Below are 19,016 nucleotides of genomic sequence, written 5' to 3'. Positions count from 1 at the left end.
GTAACAGTAAACTAATGCCCCTAAAGTTATAATGACCATAAAAATAAAGGCTTCCCCGTTCCTCGTATCTATTAAACTGAATATTCGTAATCTTCGCATGTTCGTTAATGTAATCTGCAGTTTCGGCACTCATATTGTTTGAGACTCAGGTAATCTGTTCGTAGAATCAAGGCGAATCGCAGATGAAATAGTGTAGTGCTACAATCTGTCAAAGAATACGAGAGTTGCACGTTCGTTGTTCGCGAAGACCAATGTGGAGGAAGTGAGGAAAAGATGTTCCTTGACTGATTTTTGATAAAATAATAGCCGACTCTACAAATTTTCGTGTATTCGACGTATCTTTCTTGCCTATCTTGTAAAAAAGAACCAAAACTGTTCAAACAGAACTGGAAGAACTCTATTGAAACTTTAAAAGAATTGCGTTGTGGGAAGCGGACACGAAAATATCAAATGCCTCCATAAGCCTTACGCAAGTTGGTGCAGAAATTTGAACCATATTGAACGTGTTTTTTAATAGAGCGTGACTTAATAGCGGACTTGCACGGCATTCTTATTTGATATTTTTTTTTCCAATGCCCACCGAGATAATGACCTAGTTCATAGAGGCAGCTGAAGGGAAGATTTGTTGGCCACTCTTTCAGGGGCACCATATTAGGTGGACCAACGTTGCTCCCACAGTAAGGACAGATATTACAGAGAAGGAAGGAACATCCATGCCTTGCCCGGGATTCGAAACCAGAACCTTTCTGATGCAAGGGCAGTTCCCTAACTCCTACACAGGCCGGTCGGCTATTTGATAAATATCAAGGGCATCATTTGAATTGACTGTTGTTCTAATTTTAACTTATATAGACCTATTGAACGCTTTCTAGCTTCTTCTGGGAGCAGAAACTTATTTCCTGATTGCATAGTAATTCTTGAAATAGAATAATATTATTAAAGAAAATAGACTTTCAGATTATACATAGAACTGAATTACATGAAAACATGACAAATATGAAAATGCAAGTAACTGAATTAATAAGTAAAGAGCAAAGGCAAAATACAAAGTTAACAAGAATAATTGAAACATACATTTGTTTCATTTTAAAATATTTTCTCAATTTACAACATCATAAACTGTAGAAACTATGAGTAGTTAAATCTATATTTTTTTATTCATAAATGCTTAATTCAAAATATTTCCAACATAAACAATCAGAGTCTTTCACCTTATACTAGAACATTCATGTAATATTTGCAAGCGTAATAACTATTTATTAAACATTTATTTAATTTCAATATAACTTAGCATATTTTTTTTACAAAAGTGGATAATATTTACCTTAATTCATAAGAGTAATGTATTAATAAAATTATGTTGTATTAAAAGGAATATTGATAAATACGTTTTTACTAAAGAGAAAGAGAAAGTCTAATTAAAAGACTAAGAAATGAAAATTAATTGATATTTACGCACATTCTTCAAATGTTTTTACCAGGAAAAGTTTTACAAATTATCACAAATTTAGTAAAATTATAGACTAAATTAACTGAATAGAGAAAAAAATGGTTTTTAACTAATTCCGATAGATATATTATTTTTTTTCATGGATTATGTATATTGTACAACGTAGCGTTACGTTTCTTTCAGTAGTTTATTTTTCATACAATTCTTTTATTTGTCTAAAGTTCATAGTATTACGTACAAAGATAGCTAAATATTTAAAAGGCTTTCAATGTTATACTGCTAATAATTCAAATTATTTTTTCATAAGTTATTCTATCTTCATATCGTCGTGTAATTAAGTTTCTTGTCTTTCCAAGACACTTTTTACATTATTTTGTTCTTCAAAATAGCATTTTTTTTCTTCCCCATTTATAACTTAATTCGAAAATTTAGAAACGGTACTAATTTTTGAAGCATGTACGAAACTATTTATAGATTTTTTTCTATAAGAGGTGTTTAAATGCTCAATGTTGATTCAACTTTTTTTTACCTTACTATCTTAATTATTTTTAAAAGAAATGTTATTTATTAATTAAAGGAAGATTATATAAAAATACCGTGACTAACTTTCAAGAAAATGCTCAAATAACAAAAATGGAAGCAGTTTTTTCAATATTATAAAATAATCCAAAACGTAACACTTTTTTGTTACCATAGCAACCTTTTGAACGTACAAGCATTACACTTTTTTTTCTAATAGTATTAAACAAAGAGCGATAAATAATACAGGTGCGTAATATAATATACACATACATTTTAACTTAATTAATGTGAATATATTTATGTTTCTGCCTTTGTACATAAATACAACTCTACAACTAATAATATGAAAATATATGCTTTTGAAACAATCACTTGGATACGCTTTCTCGAATGATCCCTTTTCTTAAAGCGTTCATTTCCAATAACAGCAAAACTTTATTTACAATCTGTTTTTACACCATCAATAATTGTGAGATTTAATGTTACTATATCGTGATCCATTTAAACAAAATCTAGTTTAGAAACTTGAATACAAATCCTACGGGAATGATACTTAAATCTATTATATAGCAGTAACTGTTATAAAATTGGCAGTGAGTGCTCAGTATTAAGGCTATACTATTTATTTTTGAGTTAGTTATATATTAGAGTATTAGTTTTGAGACAAGTTCTAACTACTAAACTAATTAGAAATATACGACATTGTATAAAGACATATTAAGATATTTGATTCTTTTTTAACCAACAAATATTCATTTGTGTCATTTTCATGTGAGTGCACAGTATGGCATTTTAATACAAAGCTCTATATTAATTTTGCCCAATAACAGTTCTTTAGCCTTAAAAAACTTTCAACAATGTGTAGAATTTTAATATCTCATAGACATACGGTTAAGAAAAAGTACTGGGTACAAATATTTATGTATGTATGTATGAAAAAATCTATCGAATCCTGCAAAAAATATACTGGGTCATATTGAAAGTTTTGTTAGCTGGCCTTCGCTTTCGTGTTAAATTTAAGAAATAGTACAGGATGGTATGGTTAGGTGTACAATTCTATAAACATTATAAAATATCTCCCAAATGTTTCATGTTCCTGGAGAATTTTCCAGTATTAAATGCTTTAATATAAATTGGCCATTATATTGAAGTAACTAAAGTAAAATTTTTAGTTTTGATTAAAATGCTGCGAAATTCATATATTTTCCTTCTCCTATTCTGGAAAATGGATGACATAAATTTCAACAGTAAAAAAAGTTATAAAACTCAGTATTTATTTGTGAATTTATTGCTAGAGTAAAATAAATAAAACGGCACAATTACTGAATGGAAGTGGTTGAGATAAAAATAAAACAGCTGCAATTTTATATTTTCGTGATTAGATCGAGCGTTGGTAGTATTAAAAGGTAAAAAAAAAATATCAAACGAAAAGATTTGACATTGAAAAATAAAACGAAATAACTTTAACTTTAATCTATCGTGTTTAGAAACACGTCCTAGAACAGAGAAGGCATTCTCCCGGGTTGTCAGAAACGAGAAATCTGATTTTTTAATAGTTCGGATATAGTGGCATCTTTTGAATTTTCCCTTTCTGCATAGTTCATGTTTGCTAAGTCAAGCTACTAAATTGATCAATGCGGAGGCCTTCTCTCTTCTAGGAGATCTTAGTTTAGATTGCACGTCGGTAATCTCAAAAGAAACACACAAAAAAAATTATAGAATGTAAAGGTTTAACTAGGCTCATTTTAAATTTTAACTATCGTGATAAAATAACCACGATGCTCTCCAAAGAAAAGTATATAAAACTCTCAGAGCAATAGGATACAGTAAAGACAAAAGTAAAGGACTAAGAAAAAAAAGTATGTGCTCACAAGTGACACTAAGAGCTCAGGTTCAAATCATGTCTATAGCTTAGCTGTTGCTGTTTTGCTTGCATATTAACATCAGTTTCCATTGATCGCATATAATATCGTCAATGACTGATATAAAAAATCATCATCCAGTGATAAGCAGATTGAATTTTTTTTTGCCTGGGTTTAAGGTTAAGAATTTCAAATATTATAGCCACATACTTCAAGAGCATCACGGGGATAAAAACATAACAAGTATAATAAGATGTTAACAATGTTTACATTTTATTAATATATTAAATATGCAAAATTCAGTGGTAATGGGAAATAATCTACTATAAAACATAGATTTAGACAAAAATCATTTTACAAAGTATGATTTTACACAAACAAATTTGTTAATGGATGGCTGTAAAGCTGTGGAACATGATTAAAGTTTTAATCAAGAAAGATAGACATTAAAGGTATTTATTTATAAAACAAATTGTGTAATAAAGTTTAAAAGTAAGTAAATTTTTGAAGTAATCGATCTATTTCGAATTTAAAATTTAATTTGCATGTGATTTGCTCTAAAAAAAGTAACATTTTTTCTACTTATGTATAATAGTAATACATAATTGTCTTTATTGTAAATAACAAATTAATACATAAAAATGAAATAGTTTTTGGATGAGTTTGTTCCTCTTAATTAATGCATGTCAGTATTGTTTCTAAGCCCTGCAGAAAACTAACAGTTGCGGCAACTATTTTTTTAATATATAATAAATGAAGTTTATAGCTATTTCTGATAGCAACTAGCTATGACTTCGCTCCAAAACTCCTAGACGTTTCTTATGTATTGTTTTTAGAGAAAAAACTCTTTGTATTGTTTTTAGAAAAATTTTTCACGCAATATAAGTATTTTCATGGTTAAATTTAATTTTAGATTGAAAGTTTTGTTGAAAGTAAAATTCTACTAAATGCATTCTACTTTTGTTGAAGGTGGCAAGGGATTTGAATAAACAAGTTTATTAAAGTAATTAAAAAAACATGCACAAAAAGCACTTCTAAAGCATTTAAGCGTTAAAAACAGGAAAAACTCTCAGCATGACCCAGTGTTTAGTATTAATTTTCTAATTATAATTGAACTATTTCTAATCGAAAAATATAACTTAATTTTTGATTCATGGACTTACAATTTCAGAAGCTTATGATTTCAGTACATTTAAAACCTAGATATCAAATAAATAAATATTTTTATTATAAAACTTGTTATTATTTTCCAATGCATATAGATAATTACATTATACACATCTGCTTCATATTATCAAAATATAATAATCATTTCCTTTGTTCATTTATTAAAAAGTACTGCAAAAAAAGCATTTCAAATAATTTTGAGCATGTAGTATTGTATAAATGGAAATTTGAGAACATAAAATATAAACATTAACGTAGAACGTTAAATAACAGAGAAGGCCTCACAATTATATGTTGTGAATGCATAGATAATTGAACATTTATGTATTGGCACATAGTATCACTTACCCTCATCTGCATAATAACCTGTTATGCATTGTTTTAAATATTACCCTAATATCGACATAGTTCTTAAATATTTATTAAAACATGCAATCAAATACTATCTCAATTCTATAAATATTTTACATCGTTTAAGATGTGTCAAAAAAGCATATACTCAATGTTAAGCATTTAACGTAACGTTAGTATTTAGCTTACGCAATTGTTAAACATTTGTTTAACGTTTACAAACAACAAAACACTTATTCGTTTCTAATGAAACAAACAACAACACTATTATGTGAATTTTAAGAACACATGTTTAGAAGTTTTCATTCTTATGAAGCTATTTAAGTTTAAATCATAAGAATTTTTGTATAAGGATTTATTACAGAATTAAGTGTTTAATATTTAATTTACGAAAGTAAGTCAAACATACTTGTAAATCTGTACATCACTCTTTTTCTGTAATAAATAGTTTAAAAATATAAGGATTTATTGCTGCGTAATTAAATATTAACAAATGCAATGTTAGTTAAACTTTGTTAAAGCTAGCTTAACTTCGTTAGATGAAAGTTAGTTAAATTTTCTGATAGTATCTATCAAACAAATAAAAAATTAAGTCAAAGCAAATAGAAGAGTTTAAACTCTAGTTAGGTTTTCATACAAATGATTCTAAGAAATATTTAGAGTATATGCTTTTTTAAAATGCACCTTAATCACACTAAAGCATATGTTTTTCTTAATATTTACCCGATACAATCATGTAATACATGAAACGCCCATTAGAATTCACCTCAATGTATAGTTTTTTTTTAAAAAATAACTATACATTCCAGAATATAGTTTTTCAAAAAAAATAACTATACGTGCACTTCAACTTATAGTTTTTTTAAAGAAAATAACTATACGTACACTTCCGCGTATAGTTTTTTTTAAAGAAAATAACTACACGTACAATTCAACGTATAGTTTTTTTTATGCAAAAAGACTATACGTACACATCAACGCATAGTTTCTTTAAAAAATAACATTAGAGTCAACTTTCACGTAGGAACATTTTCAAAAAATTATACAATTAAAAGAGTTTGGAACCATATATATCAATATACACAATTTCTTATTACTCCTATTTAAAATTGATACAAATTAAGGTTGTCTCTCTACTAAATTTACATCTTAATGAAGTAAATTGTATCGTGTAAATTGTTCTTCACTATTTCAAATGCATCTTAGCGTCTAATGATGTATTTGACTTATGCATAAATACTTGCAAGTAATTCTTTAATATATGTAGTATGCACCAGTATTTGAGCCGATCATGGTGACTGGTGATTGCAAAGCCTCCACTGTAGTCAAATCCATATCAATTCCACTACGACATTTTTCCCACCAAAGTATAACTGGTGTAATACTCGTATACAGAGGCACTTATTTTGGGATAGATTTTCTTTCGATGTTAGGCCCATTAGAGCAGACACCGAAGGCTAAAAAGAGTGGAGTGGCTCTGAAAAAGAATGATTAATGTTATATTTAAAAAGTTTTGAGTTGATGTAAAGCAATTAAAAAAGTTTTATCTGTTTTACATCAACGGTTCCCAAATGGTCTTAAGTAGAACCCTGGAGTTAAAAGGGTTCCGAGAGTTAAAACTAAAACTTTTTTTATACATTTTTTTTTATCATTTTTGAAATTTTTTATTATACTTAGACCTAATCAATCGTCCATTATTTACTTATTATTTCAATTGTATTTATAAAGATATATTTAAAGTAAAAGGCCAAAGAGAGAGAAGTTGTAACTCAATATATATATACAATACTGGCCAATAAAATTGCTACACCAGGAAAGAATGTAAATAGCAAAATGATATTTACTGGGCACATACATAGTTGGAAGAAAAGGTGATTAAATTTTTAGGATATTTGGACGCGTAGATCCTGAGGAATCAGTACTCAGAGCAGCCTCCCCTGGCAGAAATAACAGCAGTTATTCTCCTGGGCATCGAGTCGAACAGAGATTGGATAGCATGGAAGGGTTACGGCATTCCATGCAGCTTCTACATTATGCCACAATTCATCGACCGTAGTCACTGACGAGTGGTGGCGTGCCAGTCGTTCGGCAACCATTGACCAGACGTTTTCAATTGGTGAGAGATCAGGAGAACGTGCTGCCCAGGGCAACAAGCGAACGCGTTCGGTGTCAAGGAAAGCCAAGTCAGTGCGGACTCCATGACGCCGTGCATTGTCCAGCTGAAACTAAGTGTTATGCAGGACGCGAAGATAAGCAGAGCAACTGGCCCTAACACATCAGAAATGAAATGGCTGCTTTTCAAAGTGCCAGCAGTTGCAGACAAGAGGTGAACGAGACGTGTATCCAATAGCACACCATGTTATTACTCCAGATGATGAGTGAGTATGACGGTGTCGAATGCAATCTGCCAATGGGCCTTCTCCACTATGTCACCAAATACGGATGCGGCCATCATGATGCTGCATACAGAACCTGGATTCGTCTGAAAAACGGCGTTAGGCAATTCATGAGCCCAAGTTCGTCGTTGATCACACCATTTGAGGAGCTTCCGCCTGTGATGCAGCACCAAGGATAGCCGAAGCCATGGTCGCCGTGCTGACAGCCCATGCTGCTGCAAACGTCGTCGAACTGTTCATGCAGACGCTGGTTGTCCTACAAATGACCCCATTTGTTGACTTAGGGCTCGTGAAGTAGCTGTACGATCATTTAAGACCATGTGAATAACATGCCGGTCTTCTCGGCTGTTTGTAATGGGGGGCCACTGACATCCTGCACGGAGCTCCATATGACCGTCATGAAACCATCGATTCCATATTCTGCTAACAGTCATGGGATCTCGACCAACGCGAGCAGTAATACTTCGGTATGATAAACCACAATCCCGGTAAGCCCCAATTTGGCCTCGATCAAATTCAGACACGTGCTGGTAGGCATTTCTCTCTACACGAGGGATAAAAAAATTTTTTTATCCAAGAACAAAGCTCAATTTCAATTTCTGTATGAGAAATTTACTGTCAAATCTCTTCTTTTATACACATTTTAGGTGTCGCTACCGCATCCTGCTTTGCATGAATGCGCTGATAATCTAATCATCTGCAAACCGCAACATGCTTGATCCGTCCAGCAAATTTCACGTTCCTGGTGTAGCAATTTTAATGGCGAGAGAAAGAGAGATATTATGTAATGTTATTATGTAATGATAAAAGAATTATAGATTAAATATAATCCATAAATAGAAATTACTTAAATCTAACTCACAATTAATTAAAACCTTTCCCACAAAGAAAGTAACAGTTAAATATGAAATTGCAGGAAAGAAATTATCGGAAATTTTTTCTTAACGTGTAGCTTCTTTATTTTAGTACTTTTTTTCTCTTGTAAGTAGAAGATATTTAAATCACTGTTAATTTTTATGCACAAAAGAAAGATTTACTGAAGTTAAAGATGGAAAGAATTTTTTGTGATAAGATCGAAACACGGATTTACGACGGTATTGAGTGTGTTGAAAAGTGATTACTGAAATACGATTCCTTGTCGTATCATCAAATTAAAAATTGATTTGATCTAGCTGTAGCAAAATTAAAAAGGGTGCAAATCTATCAAATTGATTAAACAATTCTTCTGTTACAAATCGGAATTTTTGACAAAATTGCTACTCATTAAAATATAAGTTTAGGTAAAAATGGCAAAATGCCATTTTTTAAGCGAACAATCTTTTAAATGTTTGTCATTTCGGAATTACTTTAAGCATTGCCAATTTAATGCTTTCGTGTTTTCCACAGTAGTTCATTGATTCTAGTTTAAGCTATTATGGAATTGTTTTCTCGAAGTTTATTCTAAGTTACGTTTTCCTCCAACAAATTTGCGTAAAAAAAGTCATTATTGCTCGCGAATGAGTACTTAGATTAAAAAAAAAAGGGTGTTGATAAGGAGTAAATAAATGCCACGTTCACGAGATTTTACGTAAGAAACAAACATTAATTTTAGATTAGAAAATTTTGCTGTAATATAAATTACTAATTCGCTGGAGTCCGCGAATTAACGGTCTTGAGATTCGAGGAATTCCGAGAACTAGCGATCAAATGCCTGGATAATATTTTACATAATTGTGGTTTTCAAAATAAACTGAAAAAATTGCCAATAACATTAAAATGAATAATTCTTTTACAAAGTAATGCGTTTCCCTAATAATCATTTTAAAAGTTTTTAACACTTCTTTTTAAAGCAATACAGAAACAAATTTTTAGCTAGACTAGATTCATCTCCAAGACGACAAATTCAACTGTCTAACAATAAACCTAATTAAACATCGCGCTCTAGTTTTTCCCTATCTACAGAGCCATCTGTTGATGGATTTTGAAATTTGGTCTGAATGAATCCTTGCTTCCTTAGCAAAATGAGAAAATTATACTTTTTTTTATTCCTTTCCATTTAAAAAAAAATGATTTTTCAAGTCGTCCGATATTTATTGGCAGTCGGAATTAAATAATTCATTCCGATGCATAAAGTATCGGAATTAATAAAGAGTTTGTTTTAGGAAATATAATGTAAGAAATAAACAATATGCAACAAAAAGTATGAAAAGAATTTACTTTTGAAGCAAGTCATTTTCGTAATATAAATGATATAAGCTTTTTTTTAAATTCTAGCACAAATAAAGTATGTTTTCAAAACTCTTACATAGGATAATCACTCAAGTGAAACGCAATGTGAGCTGTCTTTCAGGGACGGGACACGCTGTAAAAAGGAAGAGAATAATAAATCATAAATGTTTTAAATCATTAAATCTATTTATGCTAGATATATTTATGATAATTGATGCATGAATAATTTGAACACAAACACATCTCTATACTACACAAATGACCATAGAAAAATTTAAAAATTTTTTAATTTACTCAATAAAATGTAGGAAGTTTTTTCGCATTTCTGAAAATCTAATTTGAACCTTTGAATTAAATTTCAAAAATACCTTATAAATATTGGAGAAGTATTTGAAAAATTTTGTTGATTAAGCTGTGCTACTTTTCTACTTTTTAAAGATCAAAATCAATCTAATTTATTGAATTACATATGAAAATCGCCATTAAGTATTGTGAAAAAAGAGTAAAGTTTATAAATATGGGAAATTCAAGAAGTATGGTAATTATCAAATATTTACGACAACACCTACTGAATAAAATATTTTCAAAAGATGTATTTGTCGAAACTAAACTAAATTTGTCTTTCAAACTTACATGTTCAAAATATATTTAATAAAATGTTTCAGTTTCACACAAGAAGAAATATTTTCAAAAAAAATATTCCCGCAAAATGTTTAATAAAAAATTAAAATATTTTTTTACATCAGAACATAACAAAAGAAACTTTGAAAATTGCAAAAATTTATGTTTTTAAGAGCTAAAGAAGTTTCTGAACATAAAATGAGACTATTGAAAGCAATATCATTAAATTTAGAAACATAAAATGAACTGAGTTAGTATACCTTTGAAGTGCTTCATTTTATTATAGATTATATAACATGAAACTCCACGTAAAATATAACTCAATTAAAACGCATAATTAAATAAAAACAACACAGGCAGATCATAAAACAACTTCGAACATAGCAATCTATGGTATAAAAAGAAAAATGAATCCAACTTTGAGCTTTAAAGTCAAGTGTTTCATTTTTGAGCCCAAGAATATTTTTAAAAATAGCAACTTCTTAAAAATAACAGTTAAAATAACAAGAAAGAAAGAAAAAGATACTTCTTTTGTTATGCTATAAAGTGTTAAGGAAGCTATGAATAATTATTAAAATTAATATTTAAGAGAGGTCTGAATAAAAGTTAAAATTTAAAGCAAATCTTTTGAAAAGTCTGATGTTCTGATAATTCATATAATATTAGTTTGACATGCATTATTCCATTCTGATCAAAACTACTAAATTGTTGGCCGAAAATACAAAAATTTTGTACATTTATTAAAATTTTAGAAAATTTCAACAAAATCTAATTTCCACAAGAAGGAATTAGAAATTCAATTATTCATACAATTAAAATAAACCTTTCATGTGAATTATGCGCTGCTAGAATTACATATCTTTAACTGAGGCAGCTTTTCCAAGCAAAAATAATATTACAATAATGTTTACTATCTTTAAAGTTCTGTGACCAAGCAATTATAATAGGTTTAATAACATTTCATTGTAGTTTATAATAACAATTCATTATAGTTTATATTTCATTGTATAATTGGCTCTTTTATTGATAAATTTGGTAAACTGGCAAAGCACAAATGAATCATCTTTCAAAATTTTGAAAACGTTACACGTTTCAGGATACTGGTTTTATTTCATCTCTTTCTACCTATTTAATCATAAAGTAGATATATTCAAGAGCTATATTAAAATAACAAATGAAATCTATCAATACATGCTAAAACTAAACTAGATTATTTAATAAGGAATTGAATGTTTACTTACCTGATGATGACATACCTGATAAATCTAAAGCTAAAGTTTGAGCCCGCTGTCATGTTTCCGGCGGCATAGGCAAATGATGGCAACTTGCAGCGCTTTCAATATTAATGAGCACAATGGGATGTGAATGCTTCACTGTTATGTATTCCAGACCTGTAAGCAAACAGCACAACACATCATCAACAGCGCATTCATAGAAACATGTTATATATATATATATATAGTNTATATATATATATATATATTCACGTTGTCTGAAACGGAATCTTTTTTAATATGCGGAACAACATAGCTGTTATAAGAACTGACGAAAAAAATTGAGCTTAAATAAATTGAAAAATTGTAAGCAAAACCTAACTATCATTAAATCACCTTGAATTTAAAATATTTGTTATGAAAATTGAATAAATGTAATGCAAGAATGAGCTTACAATTGTTTTGCTTTTAAGCAAAATTGAGAGATCAAAAAATGCATGATAAAATTATAAATTTTAATTTTCTTTCTGTTCTTGTAATAAACAATAAAATAAAATAATAATATTAATAGAAGTATCCTCTATGAAATCTTCTATAAATGTCCTCGAACATAAATCCTCTAATAGAACAATTCTCTAGTATCCTAAGAAATATCCTGATATATCATTTCTTAAATATTCTGTTCTGTACTATAGGCAAAAACGAAACATTCTATATCGACTAAAATGTTAGAAGTTATATTTTTTTTGCATGTAGGTAATTTTAAATGGATCTTAAAAAAACTTTTAGCTTGGTTTACAAAGTCAGAAAATGAAAAAGTTGGGAACTGCTACCAAAGACGATCTGCTGATCCACTCAGTAGATTGATGTAGCTAAGCGTTCACTATTACTGTTTTACAATTTTCACCCACAAGACCTCCTAAAACTAAAAATCATAGAGTCAATTTTTATTGAATTTAATCTTTGATATACGAAGAAAATATTTGTGAACGTTCTATTTTATTTTAGACAGAAAAAATCCTACCCCCTTAAAATTCTTCCTATCTTTTGAATTTTGTGTTTAGGTCCAACTAATTTTTTTCTTCTCCATCTAGGCAAAAGTCGCATCACGAAGCAAACTTTTATAGAAACTAATGGTGAAATTTAACTTGATCTATTGAAAGCCGAGTCTTAGTTTAATAAGTCCTGTTTTAATATTTCAGACAAATTAAATTCAATCTCTAAGAATTTATTACATTTTATCATTTAAGGGATGCATGAACTGGGTGTTTTTCAACGACCACCTGTAAGACATATTTTTAAGATCCTTGTGAAAAATAAAGTTTGGAAAAATTGACACTGGATTGCGCAAAATAGTACTGAGACGAGAAAAAAACTAAAACGCTATCGAAATATGTTGAAGTACTAGTCAGCAGGGTGGAACTGCAACTTTAAAACAGCTTGATTGCCCGAGATAAGAGAGAGAGGAATCGAACAGATTATTCTGAAGAACAGAGTTTTTTACCTCGTTGCATGAGATTTTGCATGAGATCTGGAATATAATCAAATCTCTGTTTTTAAATCTGAAACCGGTTTGTCTCTCCAAGAGATAATTTTCTCTAAATGACATTTTTAGTACATTTCTTTTGAAATATACAAGTTTAAAATTATTATCTTTTATAATAAGGAGTCGCGTAAATGTAGCAATAAATTTCTAGAGGAGTTAGGGCACATCACCAGGAGTAAAATTGCTAGAAACCCATGCTGGAAAATGACATCGTATGTGACTAGGGGCGCTTATCTATTCAGACCTGTTCAGATGCACACGAAAAAACATGTCATCATAGAGTGTCCTACGATGACGTTTTCTGGCATGGGTTCCTATGCAATTTAAATTCTGATGATGTGCCTAAGTCTTCCCCTCGAAGTTTGTTGTAACAATAATGCGGCCCCCTGTTATATATAACGTATTTAATCTTGTACATTTCGATAAAATAACAGACTAAAAATTCATAACTATCGAAGCAAAACACATTTTAATTTTGAAATTCAAACACCCGAATAAGGCAAGATCGAGTATTTGCAAATGGAACGAAAAATTCGTTCCCCAGTTTTATCAAAAGCACCACCCAGTTTCAGAATGCAATCATAGAGGTTTTAATTTTTTCTTTAACGCCTACTTCACCTGTGATTTGATCAACTTCAATAGCCTTTTTTGTTTGCTTCTAGCTTAGATATTAATTTTTGGCTTCCAAAATGTGCATATTTGTTTTTTTACTGAGAAGAATTATTTAAATGTGCATGAAAGGTGATAAGACTTTTTTTCGAAGGCCCCGTTGTAATATGCTTTTTTGGAAATAATATGCTCTTTTTATAACTGCTGTGAGTTTGCAAGTGTTAGGTCAAGTTTAACCTATCTAAAATCAGCGTTAACGCTTATTTTGAGAACGGCGCAAAACTACAAAAGGGAGAAAAGCCACAGTTTTGTGAAAATGAAAAGCTTTTGTGGTCTAATTGTTTAATATTTAACACTTACTCCACTGCCCTATTACCTGGGCTCATAAAAATTTGCACAACCTGAGAATAAGACAGTGATTTTGATCATTTTCATCTGGGTGAAAAAATTTCATCAAATTGGCGACTTTTTGAAAAAAGTTTCTCAACTTTTAAAGTATTTAAGTTATCTGCGTGTTCTAAAGCCCAGATTATTCTTCATGGCAAGATTATGTATATAGTTAAAAATCGTCACATTGTTTCAAGTGTAAGGCTCTTAAATTATGGTTTCTTTCAACGCAGCGTCGAAAAACAGTGTTAAACACAAAGCTTTATCTCAACAAAGGGGAAACTATAGAAACAAACCTCGAGATTCTGGCACGATAATGACTTTCCCTTCACCCCTAAGATTTGCGCTCCTGGAAAGTGAAAGAGTACTCCTGAGCGAATGCAAAGAATGCAAAGAGCGCAAAGAATGCAACGAGTGCAGGGAATGGAGCGATGTTTTCTCGTGATACACTGAGCTCCTTGTATCAGAGGACTCCGAAGATGTGGTCGATGAATAGCGTGGGCTTTCAGGGCTTGTTGAGCGAGGAGATGACGACAAATCGGATGGCTCCTGGAATTGAAATTCAACAGCCTATGGAATAAAATTCAACGCATTCCAGAAAACATAACAATTTTTGTCACATCAATGAATAATACTGATTATTAAAATAAAAATTAATTATTAAAATAAAAATTTATTACTAAAATAAAAATTAGTTATTAAAATAAAAATTAATTATTAAAATAAAAATTTATTAATAATAAAGGAAGGAAAAAGAGAGGAAAGCTTAACACAGTTTAATTAAACAACAGAATGCAAAAAAAAAAATCGGTCAACCCTGAATATTTTTTGATTGAATCTTCAGGTTATAGGATTCATTCATAATAATTCAAAGGGTTGACCTTAAATATACTAACTAACTAGTGCATGCTATATTTTAAGTTAAGAAATCAGAAACAAAAATTCACTTTCTCTGAAAAGACGTACCTTTTTTTTTCGACGGATTCGGATGTCTGACCCCTAAAATATAAACGCAAACTATATAATCATATCTATATAATTTATATTATCATATATATATATATCAATATAAGTTCAAATATAGACGCAATATGGGAAATATGATCCCAATAGTTTTGTCAGGAGAGCGATCTAACTCTTGGACCTCTTAATGTCAATTTTAATTTTTGCGTATTTCGCTATATGTTGAGAACTTCGTAATCAAATTTAAAAATGTTTTCATGTAAACTTTTAAATCATATTTCATAAATGAATTTGTGAATCCGAAATTGGTGAAAGATGCAGTTTACAATTTACATCAAACACCATCGTACCAATCCGAAAATGTTAATATTGATCTCGATTGGCTGTTCAATGTCTATTCAGCCATCCAAAGAATTTACACAGAATGTGTCTGAGCTGCATTTAAATATGTCTGCGAAATTGTTTACCGAACAGTTCAGGATTAACAGTTAAATATGTCCAAGATGAAAGCACAAAAAAGTTTCTTTTCCACAAAAAAAGTGCCTTTTCCGCTATTTGAAAACAACGTTTTTATTTTTTTTCGTTTTCTTAAAGAGGTCGCAAACATTTTTGAATAGAATTAAAATAGGTGCTTCTTTTTTTTTTCTTTCCATTGCTCGAACTCTACAAGTCTTAACGAAAACTTCATTCAATTGTTTGGTTCAAAAATCTGCGAAATCATTTTTTAGGTATATGGAAATCCAAAAGGTAATATAACGACTAATCCAAATTCATAAAGAAGTATAAAGTTACAATATGCTATAAATCAACAAAAAAAAATTTAGACATTATATGTTACCCGCAATAGAATTTTTTAATTTTCTAAGTACATTCACAGTAAAACACCGTAAAAAATCGCGCATAATTTTACTGTAAAAAGGTACATAGCAGGTTTGTTTTAGCGTAATATTGCTGTAAAATCACTGAATTACAGTAATATTACTGTTAAAAATGCAAATTCTCTGAATTACAATAATATTACTGTTTAAAATGTAAAGATCACTGAAGTACAATAATGTTACTGTAAAATCACTGTACAGTAATAATTTCTGTAAAATCATAGAATTACTGCAACAAAATAAATATAACTAAAAATTACGGTAGAAATAGATTTTACGAATACTGCTCTCATGCTGCCAGTATTTTGTACCGTAATTTTATCTGGTATTTTTTACAGTGTAAGTGTGACCTAGTAGTCATACGACTCACATCGAGCCAGTAATCCATTTCCACCCCAATTCGTGTTAAGGTATCTGGATCAAGTCCATCGATAGTGGCTGTAATGTGCTTTTTTAACGCAGCGAGATCAACAAGAAAGGGGGGCATGGATACTTTGTTCTTTACTTTATAAAAAAAAATCACAAGGTGTTAGGTCAGGACTCATGGGTGACCACTGCATAAGTGGCATGTTGGAATCCACGGATTGTCTAATTCATCAGTGAGGGAGTTATTCATCGAGGTTATCTCTCGCGTAAGTGGTACACCATCCAATTGGAGAATGAAGTTATAATATCGTGCTGCAACTGGGGCATCAACCAAATATTTGCATATTAAAAGTGGCTTCGGACCGGGATAGCCTGGTCGGAAGGGTGCTGGGCCCATGTCCGGAGTTCGTGGGTTCGAACACCACCGGCCGAAGACTCCCCGTGTAGTAAAGTGACTGATGCACGTTAAATCTGTCGAGTCGCAAAAGTCCTCCATGTTCCCATAACAAATCAATACCTCTGAGGGTACTGGATTGGAGATCGATCGTTCTCTGATTCAGGTCAAAATTACGATCTGTGGATGAATGAATGGATGTATGAATGGGTCTGCCCTATAAACGAGTGTGACGTATGGTGTGGCAGATGTCGAATTATTGCCCATAGATGGCGCCACTGGAAAACAAGAGCAATGGCAACCACTCTGCCTAAAACAGGCATACGTCAACAAAAGTGGCTTCCATGACACTTTGCTCCAGATAATTTAACACGTGTTTTGACGAAAATGGATTACTGGTTCAATGTGTGTAGCGCAACTAAGGGGTCATACATCGATCATCTGTGACTGTCACTTGTAAAACTTAAAATTATCCCATACAGTTTTGTTGCAGGTAACATATAATAGCATTGTTCTTGTTTTATAGTGCTTTGAAATTATATACTTCTTTATGAATCAACCTGTACTTTTGGTGTTTAAGTAACGCCAATTTTATTTAGCGCAAAAATTTTGTTTTTATGTCATTTGGGGGGAAAAAATCAATTCTCTGAAATGATATCTTCTCTTGTCACTAGAAATTCGAACTATTAAATTTCATACTTCAAAGTCCTTGTGGAAGAAGATATTATTTTAGAATACTATGAAAACTCATTTTTTGCACATGCAGACTACGCCAAATTCAAAAATGTGCAAAATAAGTCCTGATTTCCATCTAAAATGTTCAATGATACAATGAACAATGTAGATGATTTTTTAAACTTTTATTTGATCCCCAAAATAAGAACTACTTTAATTATGTACTTAATATTTCTTTTTTTTTTAAAAAAAAATAGAAAATGTAATTTATCACCAGAGCTGAAGTCTTTATATTTAGATTTTAAGAAAAGGAAATGCTATGTTACATTTTATTATAAGTGCAGTTTTTACCTAAAATGTACTAAGGATATCTAATAGATAGAAAGCGGAAAAAACGCTTAGGAAAATAATTGCTCTATTTAAGTTTCCCGACCCGATTTTCTCGAAAAACTGATAAAATATTACAGTGTTTTATCTTGAACTGGCAAAGTAAGTAATTTGTTTTTTTTTTTGGCGTGACTTTTTTTACCCCAAAATCTATTTTAATTGAAACGTCTTACAGAACAAAAATATCTGATATAATATAACTGATGTAATCTGATACAATATATATAAAAATTAATAATTTAACAGTTTACGTAATTTTTACAGTTGTATTTAACGTAAAATCATTGAATTACTCTAATTAAATTAATATTACTGTAAAAATCACGGTATAATATTTTACGGTAAAAATAGATTTTACTGTACTTTACACCATAATTTGTTCAGGAATTTTTTATAGTGCATATTTGAGCAATTTTTAAAAATTTTGTTTCTGATCATTTTTTGATCTGATTTTCTGTTTCTGATCTGAGTTTGTTCTCTCTTCATTGAAAAAGAAACTTAAGTCTAAACCTTTTTAAATATAAATTAAATTTATATTAATTCTAATACAAATATTAATTAGCGAGCAGGCGTCAGTCAGCATACCGGCGTTTGAAAAATAAAATTCTAGGCTATTATAAATTTCACATTTTATCCAAATTTATGCGTAGCTTCATTCTTTAATCTCAGACGCTTCTAACTACTATCAGCAAAATTTAATAAATAATTGACTGAATCTAATTGATCAAAAATGAATGAGCAAGCACTGTAAAAAATTCCGGATCAAATTACTATATAAAGTACCGGCAATTTGGGTACATCATCTAAAAAATCCACTTTACCATAAAATCCATTTCTACCATAAACTTTATTATTACAGTAAAATATAAAACCATAAATTTCAGTGATATTTATTTAATTAGAATAATTCAGTGATTGTACGGTAATTATTACAGTAAAAATTACTGTACATCCGATTTGTTTTGTTCCTTTACATATTTTATTTTACTTAAAATGGATTTAAGTAAAATAAAGTGCTCT

The 19,016-nt window shown here is 30.2% G+C and overlaps 1 protein-coding gene across 2 annotated transcripts in view; it reads right to left on the bottom strand.

Annotated features, from left to right (window-relative positions):
* Positions 1-6,768: 6,768 nt before the first annotated feature.
* LOC107454481 (nephrin) overlaps positions 6,769-19,016 on the bottom strand; it is a 137,280-nt gene continuing 125,032 nt past the window's right edge. Inside the window, exons 20-24 of one of the 2 annotated variants that reach the window (XM_071177675.1) lie at positions 15,300-15,332; positions 14,630-14,903; positions 11,819-11,968; positions 10,033-10,089; positions 6,769-6,829 (exon numbers count right to left, since the gene is read on the bottom strand). In XM_071177675.1, the coding sequence (XP_071033776.1) occupies positions 11,868-11,968; positions 14,630-14,903; positions 15,300-15,332 (408 nt within the window). In that variant the 3' untranslated portion in view covers positions 6,769-6,829; positions 10,033-10,089; positions 11,819-11,867. The remainder of the gene's footprint in view (positions 6,830-10,032; positions 10,090-11,818; positions 11,969-14,629; positions 14,904-15,299; positions 15,333-19,016) is intronic. The other variant, XM_071177676.1, reaches the window with a different exon arrangement.

This window comes from Parasteatoda tepidariorum, chromosome 2, assembly GCF_043381705.1.
Source record: "Parasteatoda tepidariorum isolate YZ-2023 chromosome 2, CAS_Ptep_4.0, whole genome shotgun sequence".
Lineage (NCBI taxonomy): Eukaryota > Metazoa > Arthropoda > Arachnida > Araneae > Theridiidae > Parasteatoda > Parasteatoda tepidariorum.
The sequence above is the reverse complement of the archived record's forward strand: the minus strand, read 5'-3'. Positions and strand labels throughout refer to the sequence as shown.